A 16,603-nucleotide genomic window follows, 5' to 3' on the forward strand; every position below is an offset into this window, starting at 1 on the left:
CATGGATTATATACATTATAGATCAGATTTGCCTTTCTCCCCTACTGTGCTGTTTGGACTGCAGTTAAGTTTTAAAGTTGCAGGCCACTTGCTAAAAGAAGTGGAATGATATATTTTATTTCTGTCAAGTACTGTCTTGCCTGGGTACTCTGAGTCATCTTAGCTCCTGGACATTTTATGTAACACTGAGATGCGTTATACAAATAGTAGTATAATGTACCTTTTTGCAACCATTTTTTCCTGCAGGAAAATGTGGCATGTATTTTGTTGAAGACAATGCTTCAGACTCAACTGAAAATGTGGTAAGTATTAGAGCATATTATCCAGCTTTAATTTCTGCAAACTATGACCATGAGTCGCTTTTGTCTACTGCCACTGAGATTGCTGCAGTACTAGAGGTTAGGGGTCTTTGGACAAGACCAGCCAAACTGACAGGAAAGAAGTTGGCCTGGGGCTGAGAGAGAACAATGTGGGAGGCTTCTGCACCTTGCTGTCCATTGCTGAGTTCATCAGTGTAAGTGCACAGAGCTTGCCTTGCTCTGTACCTGAGAACTTGCCTTACTGGAAGTTGGAGCACTAGAAGGAACAGTGACAGGTGTATGAATTGGACCATAGAGCATTTGATTCTTGAATTTTCCATTATGTAGGATGTTCTAGTTCCCCCACTACCCTCTACAAGAGAGGACTGTTTCATGGAGAAAAATGGAACTGACCTAATTCTTCTGATACACAAAGGCTCTTGATGTATTATTTAAGTTTATACATTCAACAGACACTTAAAAAATAATCAAGATTTGAGTTACACTGATGAAAGTTTTAAACTATTTTCAGGGAGCTCTTCCTTGCATCCACTAAGCATACAGCTCCTGTTATTAGCTATTCTGCTTTGGCCTTCATAGAACTGTCAGAATTGGCATTCATGGCAAAGCTTTGTTTGCTGTGATTGGATGTCCACTATTTTAGCTTAAGAGCCAGTGGAATTATGGTACTGAGTGCTAGTAATGGGTAGGAAACTGCAGCAGCTGAGGAGCATTCATGATGTTTTACCCACTGGCTTGAGGAGAGAGGAGGATTGGAAACATGTATGAAGAAAATCCCAACAATGTCTTAAAGCATCACAGCAAAATTAAAACTTCCCTTATGATATGCTTGTATGGCTGTAAACTGGCCACATTGAAGGGTTTCTTGTTTGGAAAACCTACTATTTAAATAACTTTTTTTCAATTATGAATTCTGCAGAGTTTTCATGGAGAAACTGAACCAGCATCATTCTCTTGGACCTATGAGGAAATTAAGGAAGTCCATAAGCGCTGGTGGCAGTTAAGAGACAATGCTGTGGAAATATTTCTAACAAATGGCAGAACTTTACTCTTGGCTTTTGATAACACAAAGGTAATGTGGCACTGATGTGTGGTAATAGATCAAAGTGTTTTGCTGCGTCTTCATAACATGTACATTCATGCACTAGTTTTTAAGGGGATCTGTTGCATGAACTAATTAAATTCTGCCTAATACCTCTGAAAAAGTTTGGTCAGCTGGACTTCTAGATAAACACACTCATGTTGTAAAACACATCTCTGATGTATTAAGGCATCAAAGAATCTTAGTAGTGCTTAATGTTATTCTATTACAGTAGATAGCTAGAAATTTGGAAAAAGAGAAACTTACTAAGTCTTGGTAGTTTGAATAATTTAAATTCTATTATTAAATCTATGGTATTTTCTTCTAGGTCCGTGATGATGTGTACCACAACATCTTAACTAACAATTTGCCTAACCTTTTGGAATATGGAAACATTACTGCTTTGACCCACCTGTGGTGCACAGGACAGATTACTAACTTTGAGTATCTGACTCACTTAAACAAACATGCGGGCCGTTCCTTCAATGATCTTATGCAATATCCAGTATTTCCTTTTATACTTTCTGACTACACCAATGAAACGCTGGACCTAAATGATCCATCAGTATATAGGTAATATGAAATGTTTGGAACAGTTTATGTCCAAATACTTGAATCGATCATCCAGTATAGCTGCTTAACTTCATTGCACTAAACTGCACACATACATGAATGGAACTATTCTGGGACAAGCTTCAGCCATAATAATTTTACAATATGTGGCTACTTCACCTCAGATATTTAAATAAAATGCATAGTATTATGAATGTGTATATTTAAGGATTGCTATGAATTGGACTAGCATACTGTCTTAATAGGATATGGATAGTCCATAGGTTTAAATAGAAGCTGTATGCTTAAATTAATGTGATTGAAGACTTCTGGACCAATTAACTATAAGTAATATTGTAAATTATTTGGCTGCTTACAAAATCATAATGCCGTCATTGTGAATAGATCCAAATGAATTGTTTCAGCCTAATCAGTTTCTATTAAGCCGATTTAACATTTGTGTGCACAAGAAATCTTTGCCTTAAAACAGTATTTCAGTTTTGATGCAGGTACTTTGCATTTGCTTGCCTGTTACTGTGCTCTGGGGTAGCCTATGGATCAGAGTTTGCCTTTAGCACTAAGAAAAAGTGCCTTTTTATTTTCTGAACTCTCTTGTAAAGTGCTATTACGTTTTGCTTGTCCTTTTCATGATATTCAAGTTGTTATTAATAATAATACATTATTAAATGGCATGAATCATTATCTTTATAAAAATGACAAGGTATCAGTACTGTTTCTCTTACAGAAATCTGGTTAAACCAATAGCTGTGCAGTCTAAAGAAAAAGAGGATCGTTATGTAGATACTTATAAGGTAATTTGGTTACATTTTGCTCCTTGCTTTTTCCTGTGTATAAATTATATGGAGGCTTTAAATTTTTGTAATATCTATTGATGTGGGGAAAAGAAACCACAAATCAGTATTTGATATCTGCAGACTTCTTATTTCTAGTATGCTGGGTTTCCTGGGAATAGTTTTATAACATGCTTGGAACCTGTATTTCTCTGTACCTGAAATAAGAAATCAGTTTAGTCTTTCCATGTGATACTGCTGGGGAGGTTAAATTGGTATCTTCTGGCATATGAACATACATATATTTAAACATCCCTAGAGATCAGGAAGGTAGCTTACTGCTGTTTATTTGAAATAACTTCAGTGGAACTTGTGGCTGTACTTTGTTTGATAATGGAAAAGCTGTTTTCTCTGAAGTATTCTGTTATTTCCACATGCCCTACTGTGCTTACAGTGCTCTTTGATTTTTGCCCTGTAGGGTGTTTTTCAGGCTATAGGAAATACCAGCTTGCTGGGGAACGAAAGCATCTGCAGCTGGAACTTCAAACTTATGTCTATATCATCATTGTTTAGTGTATGATTTGCAAATACTTTTTTCCAGTTAGTGTTGAAAAGGCTGTAGACTGACTCTGCTGTGTTAAAAAACAAGAGGGTGAGAAAAAAAGCAGAAGTCATAAATAACATAAAATGGGTAATTTAAATTGGCTTAAGACTTTGATACCTAACTGGACTGTAAAAGTGATCACTTCTTTAGACACTTTAAAGTGCATTTGATTCCAAATCACTTTTAAATTTATGTTCCTCTAAAAGTTTTAAGCTTTATTCCTAGAAAACTTAGGCAACCTCTTATTTTTGTTATTGGAATGCAGTCTAAGTAGGAGGTTTATAATTATTTTTTCCTACTACTTTTCTAGTATTTAGAAGAAGAGTACCGTAAAGGAGCACGAGAAGATGATCCAATGCCCCCTGTACAACCATATCACTATGGATCTCATTATTCCAACAGTGGAACTGTGCTTCATTTCCTAGTTAGGCTGCCACCTTTTACTAAAATGTTTTTAGCCTATCAAGGTAAGGTTTTTTGCTTGCACTTGCCTTTCATATCTGGGCCTTGTTCCAATGACACAGGCATTCTCTATGTTCCTTTGTTTAGCACCGTTTATCAATTCCAAATAGCTGAGCTCAGTAAAATTAAATCTAGTCTGCTGTCACAGTAGACCTGTTCTGAAATTATCAAGCTAGACCATAAAGCTGTACATCTTAGATTTTTACCTTAGCAGGTGTAGAATAAAGAGCTGACCTATATTTGATTTGCAGTCCATGTGTAACACATAACCGAGATGAAAGAATTCTGAATGCACTCAGCTAACTGAAGGGCAGTTAACTACATGAAGCTGGAGGTATACAACTGTTATCGTGTCCATCATCAATGTAACAAATTCAGTTTGCATTTTTTACAGATCAAAGTTTTGACATCCCAGACAGAACTTTTCATTCTACCCATACAACCTGGCGACTCTCTTCATATGAATCAATGACTGATGTAAAGGAGCTTATCCCAGAATTTTTCTACCTGCCCGACTTTCTAGTTAACAGAGAAGGTATACAAAGAAGATAAGAAAGCTTTATACTCAAAACAGCTGTGTGGTTGAGCTTATGGGTTAAAACAGAGAACACTTGTATCCCTTCACTGAATACACTAAGCAGTAGATGGGAGAAATCTGGCATGAATTTACAGAATAAGCTAAATAAGCTGTATGTAGGACTTAAGGAATGTTTTTCATCATTAAGTCATAGGTGCAAATGAATTTGTTGTTACTGGATTTTTCCATTTGTGTATGTTCAGTTTTAATATGTTTGGGGGTACTTGTTAATGGTGCTGCATTGTTGATCAGCAATGACCATGCCTAATGGTTAGCTTTCACAGAAAAAGACCTTTTTCAAGTTACTGTCAATTAATATGTTGAAACACTTATTCACATTTCTAGGTTTTGATTTTGGAGTACGCCAAAATGGTGACCGAGTTAACCATGTCAATCTTCCACCATGGGCTCGTAACGATCCTCGTCTGTTCATCTTGATTCATCGTCAGGCTTTGGAGTCTGACCATGTTTCCCAGACAATCTGTCACTGGATTGACTTAGTGTTTGGTTATAAGCAAAAAGGCAAGGCCTCTGTTCAGGCTATTAATGTCTTTCATCCTGCAGTAAGTATTGGTTAAGCAGTGTATTTGTTCCTAGTACTTAGTAACTTAACGGGGAAAAGTTGGTCTGAGTTTCATGGAAAACATCCAGCATGAAGCAAGATCCTTTGCTCATGCAGTGTTGAAGAATAAGAAAAGGCTTTAGCCATTTCAATGTGGAACTTGTAAGATCCCAAGGACTGTTGTGAGACTTTGCAAATTTGTTTGTCTGCCTTGCTTGAGATAAGCCTGGGGGATGATCAGGTATGGGCTTTAGACTTTCTGGATAGTTGCTTGCAGTGTTATACAGGTGTTGTATTCATATGGGCTTCTATTTCATTCAAAATCTTCCATTTAGGCAGATTGTGCTACAGCTTTTGATATGATTGAAATAGTTTGTTTTGTCCTGATCTCATTATTTGTGTTCTTCCCTTCATGTGTCTTCTGTTTTGTCCCTCTAATGAGCACTTTCCCCTCCAGTAAATTTCAAATTCCAAATAAGTTTTCATTTCATGTAAAGGCCACCAGAGTTATACTACTTAATTATAACATGGATATCTCTGTATTCTTTAGCTGAAATCCTTACTATCACAAAGTTTGCTCAGCCAGGCAGTCCTGGTTTCAAAAGCATTCAAATGTGTCCTGTGTGTTTAGTGTTCATCCTCTAGCTGGAAGAGCTCATAAAACAGCAGTGTTTGGCAGTGGTGACTTTCTCTTCAAGTAGCCATCCAAATGCTTTTCTTTTGTGCTTCAGTATTGATTTAGTTATTACCTTAATTTTCAAAAAACAAGTTTGTGTGAGTGTGTTGTTTATTTTTAAAGTGAAAAGTGAAGGCCTTTGTCAATGTGACTGAGGAGAAGTATGTGGGACAAAATTAAAAAAGCATGAAAATGACAAGTAGAGAGGGGAAAGAATTTCTACTCTCCAGCCCAAACCAGAGGTTTAATGTGTTAATTAAAAAGAGGTACAGAAAACAAACTTTTTTCAGTTTTTTGTTCATCAGAAACCCTTCTGGTTTTGCACAGATGAGTAAAGATCTACTACGAAAACCTCTTTGACAGAAATTAGTCGTGGAATACATGATAAATTTTACAGTGGTAGTTATCACCAATAAAGAAGTGGTAACAAGGTTACTGTTTTCACCCCCCATTGTGGGGTGGCTTGTGGTCCAAGTCTTAGCCAAACAACTGGAGTCTGACTATAAGCTTGTGTGAATGTGTTGAAAAAATCTTTCCAAAAGACAAACTGAACAAGCTTATCCTCCTCTTTTTTTTTTTTTTTCTTTAGACTTACTTTGGAATGGATGTTTCTGCTGTTGAGGATCCTGTTCAGAGAAGAGCCCTTGAAACAATGATAAAAACATATGGGCAAACACCTCGCCAGCTGTTCCATGCAGCACATGTTAGCAGACCTGGATCCAGGCTCATCATGGAAGGAGAACTTCCTGCTGCCATGGGGTTACTAGTGCAGTTTGCTTTCAGAGAAACCAGAGAACACACTAAAGAAATAATATATCCAGTATGTACTTTTGATTTGCAAGATGGTTTGATTAATATTCATACGCTGGAATTAGTGTACCTTTGTAGTTTACTTCCTAAAACTGCAATATACTACCCATATTGTGTTGTAAAGAAAACTTAAAAAAATCAGTAAACTGATAGTAAATTATTTTCATGAATTTGTGATGTATTTTTGTCAAACTAAGATCTGAATTTCTCTTTAGCTATAGCAAACGGGTATTGGAAAGCTTTTCACTTAACCAATTTTATACTTGCTGTGATGAATTCTAGAATCTGTGCAAACCAGCAGGAGACAAATATATACTGTGCTTTCTTCCATCCTCAATTTCTTCATTGGCTGTAGGACAGTTCAGTTTTCTTCAAACACTTGTTTGTCCTGAAATCCAGTTGTAAACTGAATCCTTGTACTTAAAGAAACTTGTATTTTTTACTAAACTACCTGAAATAGAAACTTTCTATCTCAGCCCTTAAAGAAGTGGGAGAACTCTCTTAAAGTTAATAGTTTAGCTGATGATACTTCAGTGCTTCACACTTAGTATTTTTAGAATACTTCAATCCTTACCATGTGACTGCTTACAGGAATGTGATGAATGATTCTCCCTTACTAATGACATAATATTTTTCCGAAAGGTTTATACCATCTTTTAATATGATCATTATTTCTGCCTCTTTTAGAGTCCGTTACCATGGATAAAAGGCTTGAAGTGGGGAGAATATGTTGGTTCCCCAAGTGCTCCAGATCCTGTTGTCTGTTTTAGCCAGCCCCATGGAGAAAGGTTTGGCTCTCTCCAGGCTTTACCAACTAAGGCTATCTGTGGTTTGTCCTGCAAGTTTTGCCTCTTGATGATATATAGCAAGGAGCAAGGTATGAATTATTCTCTACATGCATAATATGTGAGGACATGAGCCATAAAACATTTAAATCTAATGCTGCTATTACTCTCCAGCAAACATCCAAAATTTAGTCACTTTTTCCAAGGACTGATTTATAAATCCAGTAAGAGCTTCCATATGTTTTATCTTTCCTGGAGGGTGGATAGTATTTGATTTTTGAAACTACATAGAAGCATCCTGTAATTAAGCTTTCATTAAAGTGACTGAAGGACAAAGATTTAATTTTAGAACTTGCCAGCAGACTCAGTCCAGGAAGAATTGAAAACCAGAGGAAAAGAACATGTGGCAACAGAAGGAAGAATCAAGTGATTGTTTTTCATAGAGGCAGGGAATGAGGAAAAGATTTACCAGTGAAAAAGCAGAGGCGAAGGATCTTCTCCTTTCAGATGCATATGCCTCAGAGGGATTCTTACTGATGATGTACAAACAGGTTCTTATACTCTGTTTTCTTTGTAAGGTGTACTAGTGAAGGTTTTTAAAAATAAATGTCAACTTTTCCTCCACCCCTAATAGATGCAACATTTCCTCAAAAAAAGCTTTATCCTGGATGTAAACTGTCTTTGGATAACACTGAATGTTAGCATAATCTCTGAAAACTACATTTGTTTATAATACATCACAGATTAAGCCATAGCCTTGCAACAAAAACCGTATTTTGAAACTTTAGGGTTTGTTCTGGCTTGTTATAAAACATGATCCTAAGTTTTTAATTGTTGACTCTCAAAGTGATCAACTCTTTGGTTGCATGTGTGACACAATATTATATGCCTTCCTTCAGGTGTGAGAAGCATGCACAGTACTGACATTCAGTGGTCAGCCATCTTGAGCTGGGGATATGCTGATAACATTTTACGACTGAAAAGCAAGCAAAGTGAACCTCCAGTAAATTTTATACAGAGTTCACAGTTCCATCAGGTAAAAAAAATAAAATAGGTCCCTTGGTCTTCAATTTAGTCTAAATGATGGCCTAATTTGGCAGTAGGTATTACTGCTTTCAGTTTTCTTGGAGATCTTGGTAAAGATCTCTTTTGAATGCATTTGATTTTTTTAGCTTTTTCTTTTTCCCTGCTGTGGAATATTGATGTGGATTTATAAAAGCTTACATTCGGGGGTGAGAAAAATGAACAAGTGAATTGTTAGGGAGCACTGCAGAGTCTGTTACTCTCCAATGGTTGGTGAGATTCTCAGAAAAATGTTGGTGAATGATAAGGCTGTAGATTTAGAAGTCTGTGATAGTTCACTGCTTTTTAGCTGTAAATTCTGGGCTACACTGAATTTCTCTCTTTACTTTGTTTCTGAAGTTATAACAAAATTACCTAAAGTAGGTTTATTTTAACTCTTGGATTTCTTGAGGTATTTTACATGGCTTTTCTTAGGATAACCAATAAAGAATCTGTTTGACCAAAGGCAATGGCATAATGAAAATAGCAATTAGTATAGCTTGTTCTAATATTTTTTGGCTTTGTTTTGTCTTTCCAAGGTAACAAGTTGTGCTTGGGTGCCAGACAGTTGCCAGCTGTTCACAGGTAGTAAATCTGGTGTCATTACAGCATATATGAACAGGTTCACTAGCAATATGGTAAGTTCCATTCAGTAATATTTATATTTAAGGTTTTAGCTGATTTTACTATTACAGCCTTTTTTAAAACAAAGTGAGAAAAGGGGAATGTGTTCAGGAGAATTGTTAAAAGATCAAGTGCTTGTTTAGTATTTATTTTTGCAGAGTCCTCTTTGACATTGTTGCATAGATTTAACTTGGCATGTTTATTTGTGGATTTTCTTAAGCTGTTCACACACTGCTAGCCTGAAGTCAGCCCTCATTGTCTGGGGGCATAACTGGTTACATATACAGCTCTGACTGTATTCAGGATAGGGCTGAAGCTCTCTGGTACAGTGAAGCTCCCTACATTAAGGAGTAACTCTTTCTGTGAAGCAGACAGAGCCTTTCAAAGCCTTAACAGAAACAGTGGAATGCATTTCCCCAAAGTAAACATTTCAAATGCAGAAGGCATTTAACACTACGTAGAGCCAGAATGAAGTATCTCCCAGTGTGTATATTAACCTCTTCACTTTGTCATATTCCCCAAAGGAAAAGCTATGAGAAGGGACAGGAGAAAATTAACTTGCATTACTTAATGCATTAGAGAAAGATACTGAGATACTAGTAGAAATCACCTGGATACTATGTAGTAAGAAACATGGTATGAAAGCATAAAAAGAACTCTAAATTAATCTTCTGGTTCACACTGAGTTTTTGAGCTTCTGCCTGACTTTCTCCAGCAGTAACTTCTACTCTTCATAGTTTGAACAGAGTTTGCAACTTTCTTGACAGGCCATTTTGGGTGTGTCTACAGGATTACCCATAGCAACTACTAAACTAAACTGATTTCTCAAATTTAGCTGGATACAGATATTGGCAAACATGTTTGTAGTATTGTACTCCTTGCTGTGCTTGAATTAGCATGGGCTAGAGGGAAATTTGGTATGATCTCCACTGCCTACCCACTTTCGTCTTTTTAACAGTGGGCAACAGCAGCGACCAGCAACCAGCTTTGACTGGAAGAGCACAAACAGAGTGATTTCTTCCTTGGCTTTCCTCCAGTTTCTGGTGATCTGCCACTCAAAATACTTGAGTTCAGCAATGTAATTAGTTTATAAAATAAAGTAGAGCTTGAAGCCTGCAAGCTTCAGTTAATTGGATCTTAAGTCAGGCACTTCACCTGCTCACCAGAATAGTGAACTTGTAAATAACCTGTACTGAGACTTGGATTCCAGTTAAATTTTTTTCAGGTACTAAAACAGATATTCAGTATACTTGCCTTCTGCAATGCCAAGAAGCTCTAGTTTCTTTGTTCTTAAGTTCCCTGCATTTCCTAGAAACAAGTGATTTTTGTTCAGCTGCACAGATGTTATCTCTAAGATCATTGTTGCTGAATTTGTCAGCCCTGACAGTTTTACATGCCCCAGGTAGACTGACTTTGTGCCAATTCTGTAGCTCCTGTTGTTGAGTCATTTCCCCTGCAGGGAATACAAACATGCTTCCTAGCATCTGTTCTGTATGCATTTTGTCAGCTGTTTGGTGACAAAAGAGAACAACAGTCTGTTACAATGCAGTACTAAAAAATATTTTGCCCTGCTTCACATTTATATAAATTAATTGCATAGGCATAAACCAAGTGTTATGTTGTTAATTGGATATGGGAATTCAAAGGCATGCTGTCAGAATTGAAAAATACATCCACATTGTACTTCTGATGCTCTGTCTTTCCTAGCTTTTGTTTAAGATGGTCAAAAAACTAATGAAGTAGAGGGTTAAAACTGATCTATCTTGACAGTAACTCGCAGCTCCATGTAAAGCTTATCTAAGAGTTTCTGGTTATACAAATGACCCCAGACTTCTCTTGCTGACTATTAGAGTTGTCAGGCAAACAGGAGAGCACTTTAGTGATGTGTTGGAGCAAAACTGGGCAGTGATCATTTAAATTCTCCACTCAAGTGGCACAGGCAATCATTTGGGGTAACAGAAAGAACCGCTATTTAAAAGTAGGGACATACCTGCATGTTATTCCACATCTAGATACTGTTTTAGTGGTTGTCATTGAAAAGCAAGCGGGAAGTAAAAAGGGATGGTATTTTAGGCACAAGGTAATTATCTAATAACTGATTAGACCTTAATACAATTGGTGCTAAAATTCCAGCTTGTCTCATTACAATATTATTACAACCACCCAGTGAAGAATCAAGAAAACACAGCTATTAGTAGAACCAAATAATACTATAGAGAGTGGCTGCCAAAGGTGAATCCTACATTCAGTTCAAGTGTCAAAATGCAGCTCAACAGCAAACAAAGGAGATGGGTGCAGTACAGTAAAAGGGTTATCAAAATTAGTTCTTCAGAAAATTGAAAGTCTTGATTGTTGCTGTGTCTTGCTTGGGTGAGATGCTCAGTAGCAAGAGCAAAATGACAGTTGTCAGAAAGAGTTGTCAGAAAGCGTATTGACTTCTGCAATACTACATGGATTATATTATCCCTGTTAGTGCAGAAAGACATGGAAATTTTCTACAAACTTTAAGCATATGTATACTTTTTTCTTGTCTGTTTCTACTTTCAAGCTCTTTGTAGACCTGCAGTATGCATCCTGTACCCTCATACAAAAATAGTGTACTTTGACATGTGAGGAAATAAGCAGAAAAATGTTACTCTTTTACAAATATTTTTCTAATCTATATATAGCAAGTTGTCTTAATGAAAGCATTAGTATTCTGATCAAGCAGCTTCTTTGACTTAGCCAGTTTTCAAGAAGTCTCAGTTATTTCACAATATATAACTTGAATAAGAAGTGTTACTTGGTGTTAAACTTGCTGCTTTAGTTTTTATCTAGCAGTTTCTGTATTTAAACTTCCTGTGTATTTTTCCCAATTTGGAATCACTGAAGGTATCACTTTGCACCAACTTGAGGAATTCCCAGTAATTTACTGCACAAATAGTAATAACTGCTGAACTGCATTTTCCTTCTGTGTTTCCAAGTGCTTCCTCTAGATGCTAAATTATTGAGGACTGTCATTTTGTTGTCATGTGGAAACAGCAGTCTTGTAGAAAACAAATCAGTTGATTTCAAGGTGTGTATTTTAGACAGAAGTAGTACAGGGGTTGTTAATTTTGATTCATTGGGCCATATAAAAATGTTTGCTTAGACTAAAGCACTGGAAGCAAGAAGTTGAACATAAATGATGATGTGTGGCTTATCACATTATAAAGCATTAAATGTAATGAATTATTAACGTTGCTAAACTGATGACATTAAAAGCAATGGAAACTGTTTTTAGAGTCTAAGAATTAAACTTGTCCCTAGGCTTATTGTTTACAGAAAAAAGACATTAATTTTTTTTTTCATGAGTTCATGTTTTATCTTGCTGGTTTTCAGCCTTCAGAGATAGAAATGGAGTCACAAGTCCATCTGTATGGTCACACAGCAGAAATAACAAGCTTGTTTGTGTGCAAACCATACAGTATAATGATAAGTGTCAGCAAAGATGGAACCTGCATCATATGGGATTTGAACAGGTACAAATATATATATAACTTTTCCAATGGCTTGCTTTTAAATTACTGTTTTCTAACTTTTGGGTATCTTTACCCTTTTAAAATGCATTGATTTTGTTCTGTCAGTATCTTAATATGAAGTCAAACACTTTTTTCCTGTTAAAGGTGGGGAAGTTATAAAATGAATGTGAAAAACACCATCATAATGGAAAAATTTGATTGAAATGAATATAACTCTTAAATATTTTCCTCAAAAAACCTTTTCTTTGTTTGAGTCTGAACTCTAGGCTTGTTCTCTATTTTCTTCAGGCTATGCTATGTCCAAAGTCTGGCTGGACACAAGAGTCCTGTGACTGCAGTTTCAGCTAGTGAAACAACTGGTGATATTGCAACAGTTTGTGATTCAGGTATATTTGCCAGTCAATTAAGCTGTTTTGGTTGCAGACCAAATAATTAATGAGAATTGTTATTAAATTAGTTGAGTGTGTGTGGTAATCATTTGAGAATGCATTTGATCAAACAGGAGTACTTTTTTTTTCACACAGTAACATATAAACTTCTCTAGACACAATTAGGTGGGTGTTTTGAGTAAAACGTGGATATATAAAAAGTCTTGAAGTTTCAACAGATTCCTGGGAGACCTAAATTCTGTGAAGTTGGCTGCTTTCATTTTAACAGATTTGTTGTCAAAGGCACAGTTCTTCAAGGGAGTAGAGTGTATCACAGAGCAACAGAATTTATTTGCTCTATCACTTTAACTGCTTCCTTATCCCCAGAAGAAATCACAGAATCAATCCTGTGTTATTTTAAAGCAGGGGTTTTTTGTTTCCACACAGTACTGTTTCTTGACAAGAGCGTTAAGTCCTATTTGAGCAGTGGGTTTTTGAGTATTTCATGAATCAGAATGCTGATTGATTTGAAGGTTGTGTGCTACAAGACTGTATCGAGGAAGCTATGGCAAGTCAGTCCTTGCAACATTTTGCTGTCTATAAGGATACCTGCATGTACTGTGTAAGCTTGAGACTGAGGAGGAATGGGGCCCAGCCAGATGACAGAATATTGTTCCATTGATCCAAGGAGGTACAGAATGAGAAGGAAGAGAGCTAATCTTTGTTTATCCATATTGTTAGAAGCCAGTTACTGACCAAGCTATTGCTTTATTTGGGCCAATTTTCTTTCTCCTTTTCCTTCAGTAAGATATAGGTCTTACTGAAATATCTTTTAGCCACCTTTTCTTACTCTAGTCCTCCATAGACTTAACTGAAATTAATACTGTTCCAACTGGGGGAACAGGAGGGAATGAAAAAGCAGTCTGTAGTATTTAAAGGACATGGGGAAATTATCCTGGCAGTTTCAGAAACCTAATATTTAGGTTTTAAACTGACATTAAGACTTTCAACTCCATTTCTGTAGCTCACAAACATTTTTTGTTGTTTTTCTTTCTCTGGAAAATACTGTATTCTTCAATTGGTAAGGGATGCGAGTTTCAATCCCTTTTAAGACAAAGCAGTGACTGGGTTATTAGTTCTTGATAGAATCAAATAATTCCAGATAAACAGGTAAAATAGCTGTGCTTAGTACTTTTACGTATTTTGCTTAAAATGCAAGCCAGGATACAAGAACTACCTGTTCAAAGTAGATAGTATTAATTCCCTCTTAGTGCTTCCCTGTTAGTACATGAAAATGGGTCATTAAAAGTAAATCTAGATGGCATTTTCAAGTAAAATGTCCCATAAATATGAAGTGATGTTTTCTAAATCACTGCAGTGGCTTGGTGTTTTGCATGCTCTCTGTCACAGAAAGAGGGAAGAGGTAGTTGTTTAGTGCAGCACATATCACCCTGAATCATGTAAACCTTCTGATCTTTCTAAAACTTGAATTCTTTAACACTTATAGATTCTGTTGCATAGACCTAGCTGGGGTCTGGTTTTGTTTTATTAATACTCCCATGCTGTGTTCCCTTGCAGTTGGAGGGGGCAGTGATTTGAGACTCTGGACAGTTAATGGTGATCTTGTGGGACATGTTCACTGCAGGGAGAGTATTTGCTCTGTTGCTTTCTCTAACCAGCCTGAAGGAGTGTCTGTCAATGTGATTGCAGGGGGGCTGGAAAATGGAGTTGTAAGGTAAGCATTTGAGACTCTTATTTCTTAAAATGCTTATAGCTGAGGCTCACCATTTGAGAGAATGTAGCCAAACATCAGGTGGATATTTGGCTTTAAAGAAGGTGGACAAGCTCTTGTTCATTTTCCAATCTTAGTTGCTAAATAGTTTATCTCTGAAATATTTGTAAAATTAAATGTGAAGAAAAATTACTCTTTCTTTCAGACTGTGGAGTACGTGGGACTTGAAACCAGTAAGAGAAATAACATTTTCGAAGTCTGCCAAACCTATTGTAAGGTAAAAAGATCTTAAGTATACAATAAATGAATTAATTCTCTTTGGAGAGAAAAAAACACCAAACAACAAAAACACAAACACCACAAACAATAAAACCACAACAAAATAGCCTTAAGTGTTGAATGTGGATTTGACATAAGAACAGGATGTAAAAACCCTTGTCTAAAAGAGCAAGGCAATCCTACTAATTATTCATGAAAAGAAATGAGCACAAGTGTACTGTATTTGTAATGACAGTAATAACTAGGTTCTGTTGCTGGTGGATAAGAAACTAGCAGAATTCCCTTGAAAACTGAACAATAGCTGCTCTTCCAATTTTAAGTTCAGTATTTTTCTCCAGAATCTGTGTACAAATCACGAGATAATCTTAACTATGTACCAAACTCAAGTAGAATTTTTTTTTTTGTTCCTCACTGAATGAAAATACTGCATTTTCCCTGACTATTTTTTTTTTTTATGATGCTGGAAGAAAATCATAGAGAAAGGAATAAAGGAAACTCAGAGCAGTCTGGAAGCTGCCATTTTGGAACACATGCCTGATTTTCTGACTCCCCTCGATGATTTGTATAAGCACAATTATTCTCATGCCAAAGTGTTTTCAGAACACAAAGTATCAGGTCTTTGATATCCCCAGTGGTACAGCAGTCTGCACAGAGTCTTAAGAGTTATGCCAAAATTTTACCTTCATTCTGAAAATTTTTGTTTTGACCATTGCTGAAATATCATTTCAAACCCCAAACCTCTGATCACCGTTTTATAGAAATTAAAAACATGCTTGGTAGCTGTTACTGTCTTTCTGTAACCTCCTTTAAGGAGCATGTTTCACAAAGCTTGTTGATATTTAGTAGCTATTGAATAATTTAAAGTTTCCTGCTTAAATGAGACAGAAAATGGCTGCTGACCTTCAGGCCCTCTAACATTACCCATGGCATGAATGAAGGGCTTTACTATGGTTGTATCTTAAGAAATACCTGGCTGAACAAAAGTCCTATTCTGTGCCATGAAATCTGATGGGTTTAGTTTCTGCCTTTGCGGTTTTCAGCACGTTGAAGTGCTGGACAAAGCTGTAGCTCAGTCCAGTTAGTTACAAAAATGAATAAGCAGGTATATGCAAAACATATTAAGATGTTGATGTACTCCGTGGGTTTCCCCTGAGAGCTCATCTTTGGCTTTACTCTTATGGGGTTTTAATGACTTCATTTTAAGTAGCCAAATCTGATATGAAAATAAATTATCTTCTTGTTTTTCAGCCTTACATTTTCTTGTGATGGTCATCACTTGTTCACAGCTAATAGCGATGGAAATGTTATAGCTTGGTGTCGCAAGGACCAGCAGCGCTTGAAGCTACCCATGTTCTATTCATTCCTTAGCAGCTATGCGGCTGGGTGATGATTTTTTGCTGCTAACTCCCATCTCTGATGCACTTTAAATTCAAAAAAAGACCATAGAATATCTTACTTAACAGGATTTTGAAGTACTTTGAGTGTCTATAGAATGACTGAACGGATTTTTACAAAGGACAGTCTAATGTGGTTGTAAAATTGCATATGTGCATGCACAAGCCTGCAGCATATCCAGGTCACCAGGAAGCTCTGGTGATATACTCCAATACCAGCAAAGTGACTCATAAATGCTCTAACATACAAGTCAAAATGCTGCAATATAAAACATAATAGTATATTTTTAAATCACTTATTGGACAGAAGTATTTTAAAAAAGGATAGTGCACATTCTCCCTCATGTTGTAAAATAACAGCAGTGTAAAGTTCTGTAAATATCTCTTAAAATGTCAGAATATATATATCTGATTAGTTCAGTGT

The 16,603-nt window shown here is 36.4% G+C and overlaps 1 protein-coding gene across 1 annotated transcript in view; it reads left to right on the forward strand.

Moving 5' to 3' along the window:
• The window catches only part of LYST (lysosomal trafficking regulator), a 64,427-nt gene extending 48,055 nt beyond the window's left edge, over positions 1 to 16,372 (forward strand). The window contains exons 36-51 of the mRNA XM_009997588.1: positions 247 to 302; positions 1,240 to 1,392; positions 1,730 to 1,974; positions 2,699 to 2,765; positions 3,659 to 3,815; positions 4,205 to 4,345; positions 4,733 to 4,950; positions 6,215 to 6,445; positions 7,123 to 7,312; positions 8,120 to 8,256; positions 8,822 to 8,920; positions 12,267 to 12,406; positions 12,695 to 12,792; positions 14,353 to 14,509; positions 14,712 to 14,783; positions 16,034 to 16,372. Coding sequence (XP_009995890.1) covers positions 247 to 302; positions 1,240 to 1,392; positions 1,730 to 1,974; positions 2,699 to 2,765; positions 3,659 to 3,815; positions 4,205 to 4,345; positions 4,733 to 4,950; positions 6,215 to 6,445; positions 7,123 to 7,312; positions 8,120 to 8,256; positions 8,822 to 8,920; positions 12,267 to 12,406; positions 12,695 to 12,792; positions 14,353 to 14,509; positions 14,712 to 14,783; positions 16,034 to 16,172 — 2,300 coding nt within the window. The 3' untranslated portion in view covers positions 16,173 to 16,372. The remainder of the gene's footprint in view (positions 1 to 246; positions 303 to 1,239; positions 1,393 to 1,729; positions 1,975 to 2,698; positions 2,766 to 3,658; positions 3,816 to 4,204; positions 4,346 to 4,732; positions 4,951 to 6,214; positions 6,446 to 7,122; positions 7,313 to 8,119; positions 8,257 to 8,821; positions 8,921 to 12,266; positions 12,407 to 12,694; positions 12,793 to 14,352; positions 14,510 to 14,711; positions 14,784 to 16,033) is intronic.
• Positions 16,373 to 16,603: the final 231 nt, after the last annotated feature.

The sequence above is a fragment of the Chaetura pelagica genome, unplaced genomic scaffold (assembly GCF_000747805.2).
Source record: "Chaetura pelagica isolate M959 unplaced genomic scaffold, ChaPel_1.0 scaffold235, whole genome shotgun sequence".
Taxonomy (NCBI): domain Eukaryota; kingdom Metazoa; phylum Chordata; class Aves; order Apodiformes; family Apodidae; genus Chaetura; species Chaetura pelagica.